At 44.3% G+C, this 20,720-nt stretch overlaps 1 protein-coding gene across 5 annotated transcripts in view; it reads left to right on the top strand.

The window, feature by feature from the left end:
* SETDB1 (SET domain bifurcated histone lysine methyltransferase 1) overlaps positions 1-20,692 on the top strand; it is a 32,697-nt gene extending 12,005 nt beyond the window's left edge. For 4 of the 5 annotated variants that reach the window (XM_028088341.2, XM_028088339.2, XM_028088342.2 and 1 more), the window contains 19 exons: positions 3,151-3,185; positions 3,599-3,698; positions 4,536-4,661; positions 4,829-5,030; positions 5,556-5,629; positions 6,732-6,922; positions 8,319-8,448; positions 9,101-9,275; positions 9,358-9,516; positions 10,388-11,014; positions 11,457-11,573; positions 16,230-16,399; positions 16,936-17,564; positions 18,401-18,429; positions 18,534-18,666; positions 18,902-19,067; positions 19,460-19,671; positions 19,937-20,025; positions 20,171-20,692. In XM_028088341.2, the coding sequence (XP_027944142.1) occupies positions 3,151-3,185; positions 3,599-3,698; positions 4,536-4,661; positions 4,829-5,030; positions 5,556-5,629; positions 6,732-6,922; positions 8,319-8,448; positions 9,101-9,275; positions 9,358-9,516; positions 10,388-11,014; positions 11,457-11,573; positions 16,230-16,399; positions 16,936-17,564; positions 18,401-18,429; positions 18,534-18,666; positions 18,902-19,067; positions 19,460-19,671; positions 19,937-20,025; positions 20,171-20,288 (3,482 nt within the window). In that variant the 3' untranslated portion in view covers positions 20,289-20,692. The remainder of the gene's footprint in view (positions 1-3,150; positions 3,186-3,598; positions 3,699-4,535; positions 4,662-4,828; positions 5,031-5,555; positions 5,630-6,731; positions 6,923-8,318; positions 8,449-9,100; positions 9,276-9,357; positions 9,517-10,387; positions 11,015-11,456; positions 11,574-16,229; positions 16,400-16,935; positions 17,565-18,400; positions 18,430-18,533; positions 18,667-18,901; positions 19,068-19,459; positions 19,672-19,936; positions 20,026-20,170) is intronic. The other variant, XM_028088343.2, reaches the window with a different exon arrangement.
* Positions 20,693-20,720: the final 28 nt, after the last annotated feature.

The following is a 20,720-nucleotide window of genomic DNA, read 5'->3' as shown; positions in this document are numbered from 1 at the left end:
CTGAAGTTTATTTTTTGTGTAGTATTTGAGGTAATATCTGAATTTTTTTTCAATGGTTATTAATGTTCCAGTGCCACTTACTGAAATGAGTCTCTTAATTGATTTACATCGTCTATTTGTCATAAATTATTTCCATATTTGTGGGTTTATTTCTGGACTTTCTATTCTGTTTCATTTCTCTGTCATTTTTTTCTTACGTCAGTTCTGTATTGTGTATACTGGGCTTTGTATGTTTCTACATCTGTTAACGCCGGGAACCTCACTGTGGTTTTCTTCTTTATGGATGTCTTGGTTTTTTTCACCTGTCGTGCTTTTATATATATTTGAGAATCAGCTTGTCATGGTCCCCTCTCACCGCCCCAAAAAAACCACTGACAATATTAAAAGATCATTTTAGGGATAGCTAATCATTTCATACTATTTAATTCTTCTATACAAAAACAGTTTATTTAGTCCTTAACATTTTTCAGTAAAGTTGGTGGTTGTACAATGATATCAATGTACTTAATACTACTGAACTGTATGCTTAAAAATGGTAAAGGTGGTATATTTTATGTTACGTGTATTTTACCACAATAAACAAAATTGGGGAAAAACGAATAAGATTTATAGATACTAAGAGGGAATACTTTTCCTGGATATTTGAAGTGTGGGGATAAAAAGCAACATAAAAAGTGCATGTTGAATACGAGTAAAAGATTGGAGAGGGGAAAGAGTACATATGTACATTTACAGAATATCTTTGGCTGCAAAAAAACTGATATTGATTGCTTCTGAGGAGAGTAACTAGAAGCAGGAGTCTGAGGGTGAGCTATGTTTTACTGTGTGTCCTTTTATAATGTTTGAGGTTTTTTTTTTCCACATGAATATTTTTACTTTTAAAATGCACTTTTAGGGCGCCTGGGTGGCCCAGTTGGTTAAGCAACTGCCTTCGGCTCAGGTCATGATCCCAGAGTCCTGGGATCCAGCCCTGCATCGGGCTCCCTGCTCAGCAGGAAGCCGGCTTCTCCCTCTCCCTCTGCCTGCCACTCCCCTTGCTTGTGCTCTCTCTCTCTCTCTGTCAAATAAATAAAACCTTTAAAAACAAATAAATGAATAAATAAATAAAATGCACTTTTATAGTTGTAGAGGTCTAAGTTAACAGGTATTTAGTCGTATACTATATTCACAGCTCTTTGAGGAATGCTTGTGTATGCATAGGGGTGTGTCTGTATTCTCTCCAAGGTTTGGGTCATCTCAAATAAATTACTATGTATCCTAACTTTTGAAACTTAATCTATTGTTAGCAGTCTCATATTATTAAAGATTCTTTGTGAACCTCCTTTGGAGATGTTACAGTTTGTGTAACCATTTTGTTAAATGGACTTTTTTTTTTAGGACATTTACATTGTTTTCCTTTTTTTTTTTTTTTTTTTAAGATTTTATTTATTTAAGAGAGAGCAACAGAGATAGGGAGAGAGAGCATGAGCAGGGAGGAGAGGGAGAAGCAGGCTCCCAGGGAGCCCGACTTGGGGCTCGATCCCAGGACCCTGGGATCATGACCTGAGCCAAAGGCAGACGCTTAATCAACTGAGCCACACAGGTGCCCCTCCATTTTTGTTTTTTATTTTTTTGCTGCCTTTTTCTCCCAGTTTTATTAAGATATAATTGACATATAACATTGTATTAGCTTAAGGCGTGAAAATAGTGATTTGATATACGGATATACTGTGAAGTGATTACCACCATTGCTTTCCATTTTTTTAAAAGATTTATTTATTTGGAGAGGGGAGAGAGAGCGTGAGCAAGAGTGAGGGGAGGGGCAGAAGGAGAGGGAGTAGCAGGGTGCCTGCTGAGCAGTGAGCCGGTTGTGGGGCTTGATCCCAGAGCTCTGGGATCATGACCTGAGCCAAAGGCAGACGCTTAACTGACTGAGCCACCCAGGCGCCCCTCTGTTTTTAAAATAGTTATAAATCACCAAAACTGCATTGTCCAATACAGTAGTAGCCACAATCCAGATGTAGCTATTTAAATTATGCAAAATGTGAAGGGTCTATTTTTTTCCAGAATATATAAAGAACTGTTGCAACTCAAGAATAAAAAGACAACCCAGTTTAAAAATGGGCAACGGGCACCTGGGTGGCTCAGTCGTTGAGCGTCTGCCTCCGGCTCAGGTCGTGATCCCGGGGTCCTGGGATCGAGCCCCACGTCTGGCTCCCTGCTCCGCGGGTAGCCTGCTTCTTCCTCTCCCACTCCCCCTGCTTGTGTTCCCTCTCTCGCTGTGTCTCTCTCTGTGAAGTAAATAAATAAAATCTTTAAAAAAATAAATAAATAAAAATAAAAATGGGCAAGATATTTGAATAGTTATTTTTTCAAATAAGATATGTAAATGACCACTAAGTATATGGAAAGATGCTTGACATCATTAGTCATTAAGGAAATGCAAATCAGAACCACTTTATACTAATTAGGATGGCTGTAATAAAAAAGAGACAGTAACAAGTATTGATGAGCATATCTATCACAGTAGGAAGTTCTTTTGGACGGCACTACTCGAGAATAAACATTTTTACTTCATACATTGACCACTTTTCATTTTTCAAATCATTCAAATAATCCATAAGCAAATTGCTGTTATAAAAACAACAAATTTAAATATACAAGGTGCTTGGGTGGCTCAGTCGGTTAAGTGTCTGCCTTTGGCTCAGGTCATGATCCCAGGGTCCTGGGATCGAGTCCAGTGTTAGGCTTCCTGCTCAGTGGGGAGCCTTATTCTCCCTCTCCTCCTGCCCCTCCCCACAAAACCCTCTGCTCATGCTCTCTTTTTCTCTCTCTGAAATAAACAATAAAAAAAATTTTTTAATATACAGTGAAAAACCCAAATCCTGTAGACTACCACCTGTCACAGTACTTTATCCTCAGGTAAGCACTGTCACCTATTTGCTGTGTATCTTTCTGGACCATTTACTACTTTTACATATATATTTGTGTATGGTTGTCAGTAGTTATTAGTAATAGTTCCATGATAATGTTTTTAAGTAGTTTAGTTATATATAACACATGCAAATAAAATGGTTCAGTGGAAAAAAAAAAAAGTAGCTTAGTTTTTGATTTCTTGGAAACTCTTATGAGTAAATCCCTTACACTCATTAGAGCTTTTCTCATCCATAGGTGATGCTGGGAGCAGAACTCCCAAAGACCAGAAGGTGAGTTGGGACCGGGAAGGTAAAGGTGAGAGTTAAGAATATGAAAATGGGAGAAACTTCTGGCCTGACCACTTCAGCCATCAACATAATTATCCACTCTGTAATCAGCCTTGTGAGTTCCAGTCCTCTAATAGGTGTTCTAAGGATGCAGCAGAGGTTACTTAGAGGTGCATGCACTAAGTGCTGCAGCAATGTAGAATTTGGTAGTGATTGGCTAGGTGAGCTTAATAAGGAAAGTTCCCTAAAGCTGATTTCTGAATTAGATTTATAAGAAAGGACCGTTTTGCCTGATAAAGTAACCATACCTTCCCAACCATAATTCATTCTGTTTTGTTTTTTGAAAGACAAGTTCTTATTCTCAAGTCTAACCCATGCTATTTTAAAACTTGTTTCCCTCATCACCTTTCTTACAGCTCCGTGAAGCTATGGCTGCCTTAAGAAAGTCAGCTCAGGATGTCCAGAAGTTCATGGATGCTGTCAACAAGAAGAGCAGCTCCCAGGATCTACATAAAGGTTAGGGTCTGGAGGTGCCTTGGTATAGAGGGTGGGGGCGGGGATGGGAGGTGAATTCCTACAGAGATTTCATGGGTATCTGGCTTTGTTTTAGCTCCTCAGAATCCTCTTCCTCACCTCTGTTGGGTTCTTTAAACACCACAGGTTTTCCTTGTCTGCTTAAGTCTTTTGTCTGCTGATTTTCCAGTGTGTGGTGGCTTTACCCAAATACCTTTTTAGCTCTGTGCTCATGACTACTTCTAGATAGAGTTTAGAAGAGAGCAACTCAGACTTCTTTTTTTAAGATTTATTTATTTGTTTGCCAGAGAGAGAGCATGCACAAGCAGGGGGAGTGGCAGGCAGAGGGAGAAGCAAGTGCCCCTCTGAGCAGGGAGCCCGATGTGGGGCTCAATCCCAGGCCCCCGGGATCATGACCTGAACCAAAGGCAGGCCGCTTAACTGACTGAGCCACCCAGGCATCCTGCAACTCAAACACTTATGAAGAGGTCCAAGGGAAACTGTCCAGTGGAGTTGTTAATAGATCTCCTACAGGAAAATGTTTTATAAATACTACTTAGCACTTAGTGTAATTAATATTGTTAATAAGGAGTTGGAAATACTTGGTTAAAGTGAGATGTTCTTGAATTACATGTGAATTTCAATTATGCAAGTATTTCCTGTTAGCATAAATAGTTGAGTCAGCTATGTTTTTGTCTGCCCAAGAGAGCAGCAAAAGTGACTAAGGATCAATGATTACCCCTTTTCCCCCAGTTACTATATTATACCCTCTTTACTTTCCCATTCACTCCCCCCAATCTATGCCATATCTCTTTACGACAACTTTGCTTTCTTTTGTAGGAACCTTGAGTCAGATGTCTGGAGAACTGAGCAAAGATGGTGACCTGATAGTCAGCATGCGCATCCTGGGCAAGAAGAGAACTAAGACATGGCACAAAGGCACCCTTATTGCCATCCAGACGGTTGGTATGTTCAAGCTAGAAGAAGAGCTAATGAAAGGCAACCTGCAGGTCTCCGTTGCCGATCATTTCTTTTCTCCACAGCCTTGCCTTTTGTCTCTCATGTAGCAGTCAGGATTTGCACAGAAACTGGTGGTTTTTAAAAATTTTTGTCCATCTTTTCCTTTTACTCAGGACCAGGAAAGAAGTACAAGGTGAAATTCGACAACAAAGGAAAGAGTCTACTGTCGGGGAACCATATTGCCTATGATTATCACCCTCCTGCTGACAAGCTGTTTGTGGGCAGTCGGGTGGTGGCCAAGTACAAGGACGGGAATCAGGTCTGGCTCTATGCTGGCATTGTAGCTGAGACACCGAACGTCAAAAACAAGCTCAGGTACCTGGACAGAGGATTGTAAAGAGAGTGGAGGCCAATAGCAAAGCACCTGCCCTATTCAAACCGTAGTCCAGATCTCATGGTTAGCTTTTGTGTTTAGTCCCCAGTGACCAGAGAAACCCTTGCTCTTTTTTTGTGTGACAGGGATCGTGTGGGTGATTTCTTCCTCTTTTTTTCCTTTTTTTTTTTTCTCAAAGGGAAAACTTGGAGGAAAACTAGGAGGAAAGTTGTCAAGATTGTTTAATGGTTAGGGGAATAGGAAGGAAGGGGAAACTATGGTTTTAGCAAGATAGGAGTCTGATAGACAAGAATAAATAGCTTTTGGAAAAGTAGAGGTAAGTTCGTTAGATTGAAGGAGAATTCCTAACTCTTAGACGGAAGGATAATAGGAAGGAAGTAGTAGACTGGAACATTTTCCCCGGATTGTGTCCTATTTGTGATCAAGAGTGGAAGCTATGATAATTTCTGTAGGTCATGTTAAATATTGTAACCCCTGATCTTTCTGCCATCACTCTGTCCTTACAGGTTTCTCATTTTCTTTGATGATGGCTATGCTTCCTACGTCACACAGTCTGAACTATATCCCATTTGCCGGCCACGTGAGTGTCCCTTCTTCCTTTCTGAGTTTTATCCCTTCCCTCTTCTACCTTGTATTTCTTCTTAAGATAATCAGTTGAAAAGCCCTGATATTAAAAGAAAAGAAAGGGAGGGAGGGAAGGAGGAAGGAAGGAAGGCCCTGATGTTTGTGGTGCTTCCATCTCGAAGAGCATAAGTTTGAGTAATGTCTTTTGGGAGATCCAGTTCTACTTGCTCATCTCTAGTGCTGGATCTTTGTAGTCAAAGAGTGGGACACTAGGAGATTATGACTGACCTTGGGTGGATTCTCATATTGTTTTGTATTCTCACTGTGTTTTGATTTCATTTCTGAGTGATTTAGGCTTAAGAAGATGTTACTTCTTTCCTAGTCTTATCCTTCATCTAACGTTTATAAAAATCTGTAGTCTGCGTAGTGCTCTCTGCAAAAGCTGAATTAGATGGAGGCTTCAGGGTGTCTTCTATACTTGGGTCTATGGCTTGGGAACAGACTCCTACAAAGCAGTTCTTTTTAATTACAAAAGAGTTAACTAACACTGCTCCTTCTCCACATGACATGGCAGTAAATACATTCAGGGTCCCTTAGAAGTAGCCTGATACAGAATGAGAAGGAAGGACAAAATTTTTTTTTATCAATTTCACGATGCCATCTGATATTTTTTATTTATCTCTAGACTTACATCAAATTAGCAAGAATTTTCACTTGAATTTTCCTAAACAAAACATCTATCTTTATGAAATAAGTGATTCACCTATATTTGCATGTTGCTTAGTTAGTATTTACTTGATCTGTATGTGCATTTACACAATAGGTTCCATATTTTTAGGTAGTCTTGGTTTTGTTTTTGAGGTTATGTTGTCTTCATTTATTTTTTCTCTTCCTCCCAACTTGAAAAATGCCCAACGACTCCTTGCCAACCATTTATTTTTTCCTATCAAGACATGCCCTGGGGCACCTGGCTGGCAAAGTTGGTAGAGCATGCAACTCTTGATCTTGGGGTCATGAGTTCAAGCCCCACGTTGGGCATAGAGATTACTTAAAAAAGAGAGAGAGAAAAAGACCTGCGCCACTTACCCTCTCTCAGCCCTCTTTCTTCCTTGGGACAGTGAAAAAGACTTGGGAGGACATAGAAGACATCTCCTGCCGGGACTTCATAGAAGAGTATATCACGGCTTACCCCAACCGCCCCATGGTGCTGCTCAAGAGTGGCCAGCTTATCAAGACTGAGTGGGAAGGCACGTGGTGGAAGTCCCGGGTCGAGGAGGTGGATGGCAGCCTAGTCAGGATCCTCTTCCTGGTACTGTTCTTCCCCAGAGTTTTGGAGGCAAGGGTCAGGGTGGGATGGGGGAGCGTAAGAGGCAGTAATGAGGATGATTTTGTAGTCCTCCGTAATTTTCCTCTTTCTTATCCTGTCTGTTCTCACTGTTTTGGGTCAAATTTTACTTGGTCTTTTTGTTTCTCTCTGATGGTTATTGAAAATAAGTTGCCTGGGGCACCTGGGTGGCTCAGTTGGTTAAGTGTTTGCGTTCTGCTCAGGTCATGATCTTGGGGTCCTGGGATTGAGGCCCTGCTCAGCAGGGAGTCTACTGCTTCCTCTCCCTCTGCCTCTCCTCCTCCCACCCCCCGCTCATGCGCATGTATGCTCACTCACTCTCTCTCAAATCTTTAAAAAAAAAAAAGGGTAAACAAATAAATTAAAAAAAATAATAATTTTTAAAAAGTAAAATAAATTCCCTGAATTTAATTATGAGCTAATTGCATGTTGGTTGGTTTTTCTCTCTCTCAGAGTACTTGCATGTAGGCACAGAGAAGGCAGTTCCATTTGTCCAAGGTCAGGGTTTTGGTTAGCATAGTGAGACAAAAAGGAGGCATCAGAGAATTAGAGGTCTTGATGATCTTTTTTTTTTTTTAAGATTTTATTTGTTTATTTGAGAGAGTAAGTGAGAGAGAGAGCGAGCAGGAGTGGGAGAGGGGTAGAGGGAGAAGCAGACTCCCCACTGAGCAGAGAGCCCGATGCAGGGCTCGATCCTGGGACTCCAGGATCATGACCTGAGCCAAAAGCAGATGGTTAACCGACAGCCAGCTGGGCACCCCTTGATGACCTTTCAAGGCCCAGTTTAACTCTTGGCTCGTCTGTGCCTGTCCTCTTCTCCCCTCTCCTGCCTTCCTTAGAGTTACAGTCCTTTGAGCTGTCCTCAGCCCTTTGTTCCTAAGGCGTTATGGTCCATGTCACACCACTTATACTAAACATAAACATTTGTCTCTTGGGGTGCCTGCGTGGCTCGGTCGTTAAGCATCTGCCTTCGGCTCAGGTCGTGGTCCCGGGGTCCTGGGATCGAGCCCCGTGTCGGGCTCCCTGCTCGGCGGGAAGCCTGCTTCTCCCTCTCCCACTCCCCCTGCTCGTGTTCCCTCTCTCGCTGTGGCTCTCTCTGTCAGATAAATAAATAAAATCTTAAAAAAAAAAAATTGTCCTGTAATTTCTTAAATAAGGAGCATATGGTTTTCTTTTCTCATTTTCCTCATGGCTGTCATGGAGCCTGGAACATAAGTTTATTGAATAGATAGGGAATTTGGGATTCATCAGGGAGACTTCGTTCAAGGAGGCACCTGGAGGCATATTCTCCACAGATGGCAGGATAGATTCTAGCCTTTAATTCATCTCCTTCCAACCTTCCTTCCTCCCAATCCCCTAGGATGACAAAAGATGTGAATGGATCTATCGAGGCTCTACACGGCTAGAGCCCATGTTCAGCATGAAGACATCCTCAGCCTCTGCATTGGAGAAGAAGCAAGGGGGACAGCTGAGGACACGTCCAAATATGGGTATGTCCTGAAGGACACCAAAGGAGAGGAAAGAAATGGACAAAGCCGCAAAGGAGAGTATATACAATAGCTATCCTTTGTTTACCAGATGACACTACTGACTCATTGGAAACAGGACGTGCCCTGAGTTGTTTCCAGTAGTACCGATGGATTTGTGGTGCTGCCTCCACATGCAGTGGCTCTGATTCATTCTAGACGACCCCGTAAAAATCTGAAACAACTGTTAGGGGCCAATGTGGTAGTAGTTACCTCTGTTATCCACATGAGGATTATCTGCTTTGTATGTGATCCATGGTCATTTTTTTAAAGCCCAAACTGCTTTTGTTTTTATATGTTCCTGGCATACTTTTTGGTTGATTTTTCCTGATAACGTTACTTGATCAAAGAACGTATTAAAATTTTTCACCAAAGAATAACCTAATTACTAACGTAAACTGTGTTTGAGGCAGGAAGATAAAACCTTACTGAGTCAAAGCCAGCCTGTGCCAGTATTTCACCCGTTGGTGTAAATAATGAGAACCGACAGTCTTAACACTTACTCAAAATGTTTCCATTGCTGCTTGTTTACATTATGTAAATTGAGATCAGATATGGGCATGAATATACTTGACACAGCTGTCATCTTCAGTGGTCAATTTCCTTTTTCCTCTAGGTGCTGTAAGGAGCAAAGGCCCTGTGGTCCAATACACCCAGGATCTGACCAGTACTGGGACCCAGTTCAAGCCAATGGAGCCCCCGCAGCCTACAGCCCCTCCTGTCTCCCCAGCTCCCCCTGCCCCACCTGCCCCCCCTGCTCCCCCTCTGTCCCCACAGGCAGGTGACAATGAGTGAGTGATACTCTTTTTTATTTACTAGTTTCCTTCACATTGCATTTCTGTATTCTTTACTGTATGATGTCTAATCTTTTAGCAGCTTGGAAAGTCAGCTTGCCCAGTCTCGGAAGCAGGTAGCCAAAAAGAGCACATCCTTCCGGCCAGGTTCTGTGGGCTCTGGTCATTCCTCCCCTACATCTCCTGCACTCAGCGAAAATGTCCCTGCTGGGAAACCTGGAAGCAACCAGACATACAGGTGAGAAACTCCCAGACTCTCTGTGGGGAGGTGGCAGCGTGGACTAAATGGTCACTGTATGGGGGATGTTCCTTGGTTCCAAGGTGCTTAGTTAGGGTTCTGATGGTGAGGGGTTTGGACTTGAAAGCTTTTTGTTTGTTTGTTTGTTTTAAAGATTTGTTTATTTATGGTTTGGACTTGAAAGCTTTCTTTTTTTTAAAGATGTATGTATTTATTTATTTGAGAGAGAGAGAGAGAGAACCCATATAAGTGTGGGGAGGGGCAGAGAGAATCTCAAGCCGACTCCGCACCGAGCGAGGAGCCTGACGCAGGGCTCAACCTCAGGATCCTGAGACATGACCAGAGCTGAAATAGAGTTGGACATTTACCCAACCAAGCCACCCAGGTGCCCCGAAAAGAAAGCTTTAACTTGGCAGGTTTCCAACAAACGGGGTGTAAAAATAATTGAATTAGAAATTAGGTGCCTAGAACTATGGACTCACTAGAAGTTATTTGGTAAAACTTGTCATTGAACACGGTGTCATGATTGGGACAATAGAAAGGGATTACTACTGCTCCTTTCCTTGAATCACAGGAGTGAGTAAAGACGTCTGTAGGACACATAAAAGTAGAAAATTGGACTGTATATAATTCACAGGCAAAAAAAAAGTTAGGAAAAGTTATGCTGTTGAGGTAGAGATATTTTCAGTCAGTGAAGAGTGACCAGAGCCTTTCATTGTCCAGGCGAGGGGAAACGTGACTTCTCTGTGTCATCTGTAGCTGCCCGGGCACAGCTGTTAGAAAGATCCATGGGTTAGCCAGCTGCAAGGGTCCTTCTGCAGCAGGGAGGTCCTGTTGTCCTCTTGCCTGATCTTTTGCATGTCTCTTGCAGATCACCTTTAGGCTCCACAGCCTCTGCCCCAGCGGCACCCTCAGCACCTGCAGCGCCCCCCGCCTTCCACGGCATGCTGGAGAGGGCCCCGGCAGAGCCCTCCTACCGCGCCCCCATGGAGAAGCTCTTCTACTTACCTCATGTGTGCAGCTACACCTGTCTGTCCCGAGTCAGACCGATGAGAAGTGCTCAGTACCGGGGCAAGAATCCTCTGCTGGTCCCACTACTCTATGACTTCCGGCGGATGACAGCCCGCCGCCGAGTTAACCGCAAGATGGGCTTTCATGTTATCTATAAGACGCCCTGTGGCCTCTGTCTTCGGACAATGCAGGAGATTGAACGCTATCTTTTTGAGACTGGTTGTGACTTCCTCTTCCTGGAGATGTTCTGTTTGGATCCATATGTTCTTGTGGACCGAAAGTTTCAGCCCTATAAACCTTTTTACTACATTTTGGACATCACTTACGGGAAGGAGGATGTTCCCTTATCCTGTGTCAATGAGATTGACACAACCCCTCCACCCCAGGTGGCCTACAGTAAGGAGCGAATCCCAGGCAAGGGTGTTTTCATTAACACAGGCCCAGAATTTCTGGTCGGTTGTGACTGCAAGGATGGGTGCCGTGACAAGTGAGTTAGTAGGGTAATTGCTGGCCCTGCCTCCAACTTCCTTATCCTTGTCTTGTCTTTGTTTTGCCTCATATCTCCTTTGTTTCCTATTTACGTCCCCCCTCGGCTGGAGTCCCTGCCATACGGCCTCCATGAAAGCTGTGAGAGAGGCTCGGGTCTGACCCAGCCCCCACTGCATGCCCCCGGCTACTCGTGTCCTGGGTTTGTTTCTTTTCTCTGATCCTCCCCCTTTTCCTTCGTGCCCCTCCATCGTGCTTTGGGTTGCCACTCGGTTTCATTCTATCTTACTCCCACTCTGTCATGTTCTTACTGTCTTTTCCCTTCTGATTTACGTGTATGACAGAAAAAAATTTCACTACCTTCTCCCTATCCTTTTGTAGTACTTCCTGCCTCTAAAGAAAGTCTCACAGCTCTAGCCATCATACCCTTCTGTCTTTTTCAGGTCCAAATGTGCCTGTCATCAGTTAACTATCCAGGCCACAGCCTGTACCCCCGGCGGCCAGATCAACCCTAACTCTGGCTACCAGTACAAGAGACTAGAAGAGTGTCTGCCCACAGGGTGAGTAGGGGAAAGCAAAGTACCTCGGAGATGGAGTTCTAAAAATCAGAACCAAAAATAGAGTAACTGAAACCAGGTTTTTTTTATCAATTAAATCTTATTTACTGGGGCACCTGGGTGGCTCAGTCGGTTAAGCGACTGCCTTCGGCTCAGGTCATGATCCCAGGGTCCTGGGATCGAGCCCCACATCGGGCTCCCTGCTCAGCAGGGAGCCTGCTTCTCCCTCTGACCCTCCCCCATCTCATGCTCGCTCTCTCTCTCTCTCTCTCAAATAAATAAAATCTTTAAAAAAAAAATCTTATTTACTCAATTTCCAGCACCTGTTTCTTCCTTGGGCTTTCATTTAAATGAAGACTTCTAATGATTGAATAGGGTCTAGCAATTGCAGTTAAAGATGTTCTTAATTTCATAGTTGTATGTATATCCTAACAGACTGCAGTTACGCTAGCAAGGGAGATGTGTTCAGAGAGAAATATGCAGGGACCTGATTATGTAGGACTTTGTAAATGAGAATAAAAATTAGAACTAAATCAGGGTGTGATAGGAAACTGTTAGAAAATTTTAAGCAGGGGCGCCTGGGTGGCTCAGTTGGTTAAGCGACTGCCTTCGGCTCAGGTCGTGATCCCAGAGTCCTGGGATCGAGTCCCGCCTGCATAGGGCTCCCGCTGCTCTGTGGGGAGCCTGTTTCTCCCTCTGCCTACCACTCCCCCTGCTTGTGCTCTCTCTCTTTCTCTGTCAAATAAATAAATAAAATCTTTAAAAAAAAAAATTTTTAAGCAGGCAAATGATGCCATCTGCTTTTTGAAGGTTACCGTGGCTTCTTTGTGGAGACTAGGTCTTAGGGCAACAAAAGTAAAACTGAGAAATCCACTTAGGAGATTAATTACGGGAATATAGGTGAGAGACGGTGATTGCTGGGGCTTGGACGAGAGTGCACACAGTGAGTAGAGCTGAAAGAGGGTCGAGTTGGGATTCATTTGGAGGTAGAGCTACAGAACTTGATAGATTGACTGGGGTGGGAGGGAAGTGGCAGAATCGAGGACAAGTCCTCCAAACTTTATACTTCAGCAACAAAGTGGGTGTTGGTGCTTTTTACTGAGTTAGAAGAGTAGAGGAGTGGCGGGTCTGGGAGAAATTCAGCTTCTGCTCTGGCCATGTTATGTTTGAGGTGCCTCCTAGGCACTCCAAGGAGAAATATCAAGAAGGCAATAAGATTTCTGGGAGAAGTATAAGGGCTGGACATAAAGAATTAGGAATCCTGAACACAGAGGGGAGAGGTGATAGTTAAAGCCTGGATGAGTTCACCTAGAGAGAATATTGATAAACGATAAGGGGGCCCAGGAGTAAGCCCTGGGCTCTCCAACTAGAGACTGAGCAGAGGAGGTGAAGCCAGCTTATAAGATTGAGAAGGGCAGGGAAAGAGGCAGACAATGAAAGAAGGGGATATAAAACTTGGTAAATGGTTATATATGAACATGGAAACTAACAAACCTGGTGCTCAAGATACATAAGTAGCAGAGAGAACAGAAGAGAGGAGAAAAACATCAGTGAAATAATTCAGAAATTTTCCCGTAATTGAAGGGTCTGTTTCCAAATGGAGAATGCCAGTCATGTCCCAGCATAATGGATGAAAATAGATCCCCACTAAAAAACGTGATAATAAAATGCAATCATTGTGTCCACAGAACACTGAAGACAAAAAAAAAAAAAAAAATCCTAAAAGCTTCTGGAGAAGAGAAATAGACCATAAAAATAAAGAGTCAGAGTCTATCTTCAGCATTCTCAAAATAACATTGGAAGCTAGATGGAAATTAAGGACTCCATTCAGAATTCTAAGGGGAAATTATTTGTAACCTAGAGTTCTAAGCCCCAGGCTATGAGTTTGTTAAACTAAAGACATTTTTTAGACATGAAATACCTCAAAATTGTCAATTAGTCCTTTTCCCAGAAAGTTAACTGGAGGGGCGCCTGGGTGGCTCGGTCAGTTAAGCATCTGCCTTCGGCTCAGTTCGTGATCCCAGGGTCCTGGGATCAGGCCCCACATCGGGCTCCCTGCTCAGCGGGAGGCCTGCTTCTCCCTCTCCCTGCCGCTCCCCCTGCTTGTGCTTTTTCTCCCTCTAATAAATAAGTAAAATTTTTTTAAAAAAGAGAAGGAAGAAAGAAAGTTAACTGGAATTGTTTGCCAGAATAAGGGGAAAAGTCAAGAGACGGGAAAGCATACTGACCCAGGAAATAGCGGCTCCAACTCAAAAGAGGATTGAGGGGGCACCCACAGATGGTGGGGTGAAGGGGGCTTCCAGGCTGACAGCTGTGCACCGGCCAGGACAGCCAGCGTGAGAGCAGCATGCATCCGGCTGCAAGAGAAGCTCTGGGAGAATGGGCTTGGTAGAAAACCTGGTATGTCTGAGGATCTTCACAAGAAATGGAGGCTACCAGGTAAGTCAGGAGATGAATTTGTGCTGAATGCAAATTGAAAACTAAGCAAAGGAAAAGACAGTTAATAACTTTAGCTGCATCCCTGTATCATTTATGTTTTAATTATAATAAAACTTGAGTCTTGTAACAATGTTTAGATTTGCTAATGCTGGGCAGTAGATGAGTGTTCTTTTTCCGTGTTTGAAATGTTTCATAGAAATATTTTCAAATGACCACAAATACTATGTCATTTCCCTGCCTAAAACTTTAATAGCTTCCCACTGCACTTTGGATTTCATTCTAACTCTTAATCTTAGGTCACAAGACACTGTACTATCTGGCCCCTTCCTATCTCTCTCCCTCCAAAACTGTTCTAGGCACATTGATATTCTTCAGTTACTGAATCCAGTTTGCCCAGTATTTGCCAGCCTACCTCAGGGGCCTTTGTACATGCTGTGCCCTCTGCTTGGCATCCGTCCACTGTTCTTTGCATGGTATCTTCTTTAACCTTGAGCTCTCAGCTTTAATCTCACCTCCTCAGAGAGACCTTTCCTGGCCACCCTAAAACTAGGTCATTTTTACTCCCTTCGTGCTCTCATTTAGCACCCTGTTTGTGTTTTTTATAGCATCTGGGGCAACTTTCATTTATGTGTTGACTTGCTTTTGTTCTTTTTCATTAGCATATAAGCTCCATGGGGATGGGAACCTGTCTGTCTTGCTCAGCATGGTGTATCACCGGCAGCTAACTGACCCAGTGCCTGGTACATGTAACCACTCAAACAGATGTTGTTGAATGACTGAATGATACAGTATAGCTTCTCTGGAAGTTTCATAGGGTGGTGAATAGACCTAAGTTCAAATTCTGACTTCATCCATTCTAAGCTGATCTTGTTTTATTAGCTGTAAATGGAAGAATTGAACACAAACACCCCCATCCCTACTGAGGTTTTAAGGGACCTAATGAAGTTATTTCTTGATATGGTGCTAGTTACATGGTGTGTTCAGTTTGTGAAAATTCATTGAGCCATAGACATGTATGTGTACTTCCCTCTGTGTATGTTATGCTTTCATTATTTTATTTTTGGGTAATCTCTACAGTCAATGCAGGGCTCAAATTCATGACCTCTGCAATTGAGTCACATGCTCTACCTACTGAGCCAGCCGGGCACCCCACTTCCCAAGATTTTAAGGTTAAAAAAACATCCTTATAGGGCTGCTCCGAGGATAGAATAGAGAATGTATATAAAGCCTATTAGCACAATGCCAAACACAAAGTATATGTTTATATGTTCAGTGAATAGAAGCTGCTTTTACCAACTTTGTCTAAAAGGATAGGACTAATGTCATCAACTCTCAAATCGTACTGGTGTCATCTTTCCAATAGTAGATGGAGCAGAAACATTGATGCCTGAAAAGATAACTTTTCTCAGTATAACTATTAGCTAGATCTCTCTAATTTTGATAGTTTTTTAAATAACCTGTGCAGTGCCTTAAACTTGATAGAATATGAGCTCCCTGAGAGGAAAGATTATGACTTTTTCCATTATTGAGTTCCCAGTGTTTTACGTAGAACAGCTTTTGGTAGTTAGTAAATGTTCACAGGATGAAAGTCAGCTATACCCAGACTTTTGTACCAATTCCTCCTCTTTAGTCTCTTTTTTTTTAAGATTTTATTTATTTATTTGACAGAGATACAGTGAGAGAGGGAACCCAAGCAGGGGGAGTGGGAGAGAGAGAAGCAAGCCCCCCACCGAGCAGGGAGCCCGACTCGGGCCTCGATCCAAGACCCTGGGATCATGACCTGAGCCGAAGGCAGGCGCTCAACAACTGAGCCACCCAGGCACCCCTTTAGGCTCTTTCACTATCTATTAAATTGGTTTTTGCTTTTCTCACATACTTTATTTTTACATATCTCTTTCTATAAATTGATGTAGTCTGCTATTTTAACGGCTCTTAATCTGTATTCACATCAGTTTGCTTCCTTTTCTCCAGGTGTTAGGTATTCTGGTATTCATTGTTACTAACTAGTGCTATAAATTACCTGTATAAATCACTTTTCCCTCTTCTGAATTATTTCCTTGGGCTCTATTCCCAAATGAATCAAAGAGCATAGTTCCTAAATTCACTCACTTAGATCACTACCTACTAAATGATGAAACCTTAAGAATTGTAACAGTTCTATGGACTGAACGGATGCTCTGGTGATCATGTTATGATTGAGTTTATTGTCACTCGTCCCAGAGTTTACGAGTGTAACAAGCGCTGCAAGTGTGACCCAAACATGTGCACAAACCGGTTGGTGCAGCATGGACTCCAGGTTCGGCTACAGCTATTCAAGACGCAGAACAAGGGCTGGGGTATCCGCTGCTTGGATGACATTGCCAAAGGCTCCTTTGTCTGTATTTATGCAGGTTGGTGATGAAACAAAAGAGTTGCTGGGGTTAGGACACGGTGGGGAATTGAATCAGAGAGGAGCTGAACAGAAGAATAAAACTTGGGAGTAAGAGGAGGCCAGGATTTTCTTCTGTAAAGAACAGGACAAGTGATGATGTGCCTGTCCGGGTGGACCAGGAAGGGACAAAGAGCTTTATAAGGACAAGAAGGAAAAGGGATGAAAGTGGACGTGAGGATTTTTCAGACAAGGGACATGGGAGCAGAGCCCAGTGTGTTGTTTTCTCCCACGTCTCTCCACCCACAGGCTTTTAGCATAGCTGCGGACACCCTTTTGGTAAGCCAAGAGGAAAATGGGATGGCAGAAAGGGCAAGATTTAAAACTAGAGGAAAGCTGCCTGTCTTCTCATAGTTAAGACACCGAGGAGACAAGGGAGAGCCCATAATGGAGGTGTTTTGACTGTGTGCTGGTGGGCTCGGTATTGCTGGAAGGACCCCTATACTTTCTAAAAGATCCTCATAACCACAGAAGGCCTTTAATTCTCTTCACTCCCAGGCAAGATCCTGACAGATGACTTTGCGGACAAGGAGGGCCTGGAGATGGGTGATGAGTACTTTGCCAATCTGGACCATATCGAGAGCGTGGAGAACTTCAAGGAAGGCTATGAGAGTGATGCCCCCTGTTCCTCGGACAGCAGCGGGGTAGACTTGAAAGACCAGGAAGATGGCAACAGCGGTACAGAGGATCCCGAAGAGTCCAATGATGACAGCTCCGATGATAACTTCTGCAAAGATGAGGACTTCAGCACCAGTTCTGTGTGGCGTAGCTATGCTACCCGGCGGCAGACCCGGGGCCAGAAGGAGAACGGACTGTCTGAGACAGCTTCCAAGGACTCCCGCCCCCCAGACCTCGGCCCCCCTCATATTCCTGTCCCTCCAGCGATCCCTGTCGGTGGCTGCAATCCGCCTTCCTCTGAAGAGACACCCAAGAACAAGGTGGCCTCGTGGTTGAGCTACAACAGTGTCAGCGAGGGTGGCTTTGCTGACTCTGACAGCCGGTCCTCCTTCAAGACTAGCGAAGGTGGGGAAGGCCGGCCTGGGGGAGGCAGAGGGGAGGCTGAGAAGGCCTCCACCTCAGGGCTGGGCTTCAAGGATGAGGGAGACATCAAGCAGGCCAAGAAAGAGGTAAGTGGTGGCAGGAAACTCTTGAGAGTGGTAGCTTTTGTGTAACTTTGGTGTAGTGACTTAATGTGACTTACTCTCACTCTTCAACATGTAGATTAGGTACTGGATGGATATTTGTGGCAAACCAGATTAACTCCCCCCTCCACCCAGCACATTTCCGGTGCTTAAAGGACCAAATTATCTTAAAATCAACCTAGGGAAGAACTGTCTGGTTCATCCCAAAGTAAAGGATTTATAAGTAGGTGTTTTTTTTTTTAAGTTAAGTGTTATTTCAAGTTATCTACAGCATTGCTGTCTTTTGTTATACTTAAAAACCAAGAATTGAGGGGCGCCTGGGGTGGCTCAGTCAGTTAGGCATCCAGCTCTTGATTTCGGCTCAGGTCATGATGTCAGGGTCATGAGATGGAGCCCAGCATTGGGCTCAAGTCTACTTGAGATTCTCTCCCTCTGCCCCCTCCCCCTGCTTACACTCTCTCTTTCAGTCTCTCTCTCTCAAATAAATCTTTAAAGAAAAAAACCAATTGATTCTAGATGTATTTTTATTGATGTTGAAACTTAGCACATTATGGGTGGTAAACTGTGTCTCGTCCTTGTAAGATTCTGCCCACAGTGTTTGCCTTGAGCATCTTATGCCTGTCATTGGAAAGGCTGGAAACCCCCTCTCAGGTGGTGTCCTCATGAGAACATGAGTGTTCTGTCAAGCTGCAAAGCAGTCTCTAGATAAGCTTCTCACTAGCTGAGGTCTTTGGAGGTCATTTGAGATCAAGTCTAATTGTTGGATTTGTTACTCAGGACCATTGAAAACATTTTAACCTTTCACTTGCTCTCTTTTCCAGGACCCTGATGATCGAAACAAGATGTCAATGTAAGAGCCTCTGTTTCTGACCTGTTTCCAGATTTGCCTTGTTTCAAGCCTGTAAAAGAAACTCATCATCTGACCCCCCTTCTCATTCCTTCCCCTCCCGGTAGAGTTAGTGAAAGCGCTCGAAATTACGGTTACAATCCTTCTCCCATGAAGCTCGAAGGACTTCGCCGCCCACCTAGTAAGACTAGTATGCATCAGAGCCGACGACTCATGGCCTCTGCTCAGTCCAGTGCTGATGTAAGTGACATTCTTCCTCAAGCTGTACCTCACCTCTCATCGGGGCCTTAATGATAATTCCCAGTATATCCCTTGTTGCTTTGGCCGTGGCTTCCTGCCTCCGTTTCCTTCAGCCAGCATCTAATCTTTCTCTTGCTGTAGTCTTAGCTTCTTCCTGCTTAACTGTAGAAAGAGCACGTACTTGAATGGGTCCTCTCCATTTACTCTTCTTTCTTCTCACCCTTCTGTTTCCCAGGACGTCCTAACATTGTCCAGCAGCACAGAAAGCGAGGGGGAAAGTGCGACCAGCCGGAAGCCCACCACTGGTCAGACTTCAGCCACAGCAGTGGATAGCGATGATATCCAGACCATCTCCTCTGGCTCTGAGGCAGATGACTTTGAGGACAAGAAGAACATGTCTGGTAGTCTGGAAGAATGTTGGGGGTAGTAGGCAGGGATGGCAGGAAAGCTGGGATAGGGGCTTTTCTAAGGAAGCTAAAGGAGTGGGAAAACATGCAGATCTTAAGAGTTGACGCATGTCTGGGAGGATTCTCTGATTCCCAGCTCAACTGTTAATGTTGTTTAACACATCCCCTTCCTCTCTCCTTTTCACTTCCCTACTCTCTTCCCTCAGCTCCTTTACCCAGCAGCTCTAATCCTGCTTGAAAAAACTGCCAATTAGGATCTTTGCTTTCAGGGTCACAGCTCATCAGTATTCCTACAGTGCAAGGAGTGGGATGAAAATGGGGGTAGAAGGTCCAGTCGTGAGGTGGGATGGGGCCTAACCCTGTTCTCTGTTCTCCTTCCTGTCCAGGTCCAACAAAACGCCAGGTGGCAGTAAAATCAACCCGAGGCTTTGCTCTTAAATCAACCCATGGGATTGCCATTAAATCAACCAACATGGCATCCGTGGAAAAGGGGGAGAGTGCACCTGTTCGTAAGAACACACGCCAGTTCTATGATGGGGAAGAGTCTTGCTATATCATTGATGCCAAGCTCGAAGGCAACCTGGGCCGCTACCTCAATGTGAGATCCCTCTCCCTTCCCTCTAGATGCTGGATTATCCCACTGTCCTCAAATTTCTAGTTCTTTTTAACACAACTATATAAACCTACCTTTACTTGTTAGAAATTCTTGATCTCTAGGATCTTAAAGAGGTAGCTTTCTTTCAGAACTTCTCTGCTATGATGGGGAGGATCAAATGGCATCATTTTTTTTGTCCAACTCACATTCACCCCACAAAGCTGGGTTGTTTTCTCAGTTCTTATGGGTCCTGTCCTTAAACCCACAGCATAGCTGCAGCCCCAACTTGTTTGTCCAGAATGTCTTCGTGGACACTCACGATCTTCGCTTCCCCTGGGTGGCCTTCTTTGCCAGCAAGTAAGAAGGGGTCAGGGAGGGGGCTGGTTGGGTAAGAGCCGCAGCCCAGGGTTGAGTAGGGGCAGCCCCCCACCTCGTGCTCCAGCTCCGCTCGCACGTGGTGACGTGCTGCCTTCACCGCCCCCTCCCCTGTCTTCCTGCCCAGGAGGATCCGGGCTGGCACAGAGCTCACGTGGGACTACAACTACGAGGTGGGCAGTGTGGAAGGCAAGGAGCTGCTCTGCTGCTGCGGGGCCATCGAATGCAGAGGGCGTCTTCTTTAGTGGACAGCCTTCTTCGGAACTTTCCAAACCCTTCCCGAACCGTCCTTTCCTCAGGAACTGGGTCTTCCTGACTGTTCAACTCTGACCCCCACGTCTCCCGTCTAGCTCTTCCCCCAGCTCCTGGTAGATAGAAGTGGGAGCTCTGGATCAGGAGATCCCTTCCAATGTGGTGCTAGCAGGCAAGGTCCCTCCTCCACCTCCTGAAGCGCGGGGGGTGGGGGGAGGTCGCCACGCCGACCTGGGCCTGATCTCCCTCAGTCCTCCTGTTACTCCTCCCTCCCACCCTCTGTTTGTTCAAGTGTTCATGCTTCTGACAGACTTCATTCCTGGAATGAGGGCTGTGTATTTACTATCCTTGATTTGTATGGTTTCTTGAATGTCTTTTAACAAGATGTTAAAACGAAGATTGTGATTTGATTTATCTTCCTCAGC

This window comes from Eumetopias jubatus, unplaced genomic scaffold (assembly GCF_037043125.1).
Source record: "Eumetopias jubatus isolate StellerSeaLion01/CBP00866 unplaced genomic scaffold, mEumJub1_p1.0 scaffold_4, whole genome shotgun sequence".
Taxonomy (NCBI): domain Eukaryota; kingdom Metazoa; phylum Chordata; class Mammalia; order Carnivora; family Otariidae; genus Eumetopias; species Eumetopias jubatus.
The sequence above is the reverse complement of the archived record's forward strand: the minus strand, read 5'-3'. Positions and strand labels throughout refer to the sequence as shown.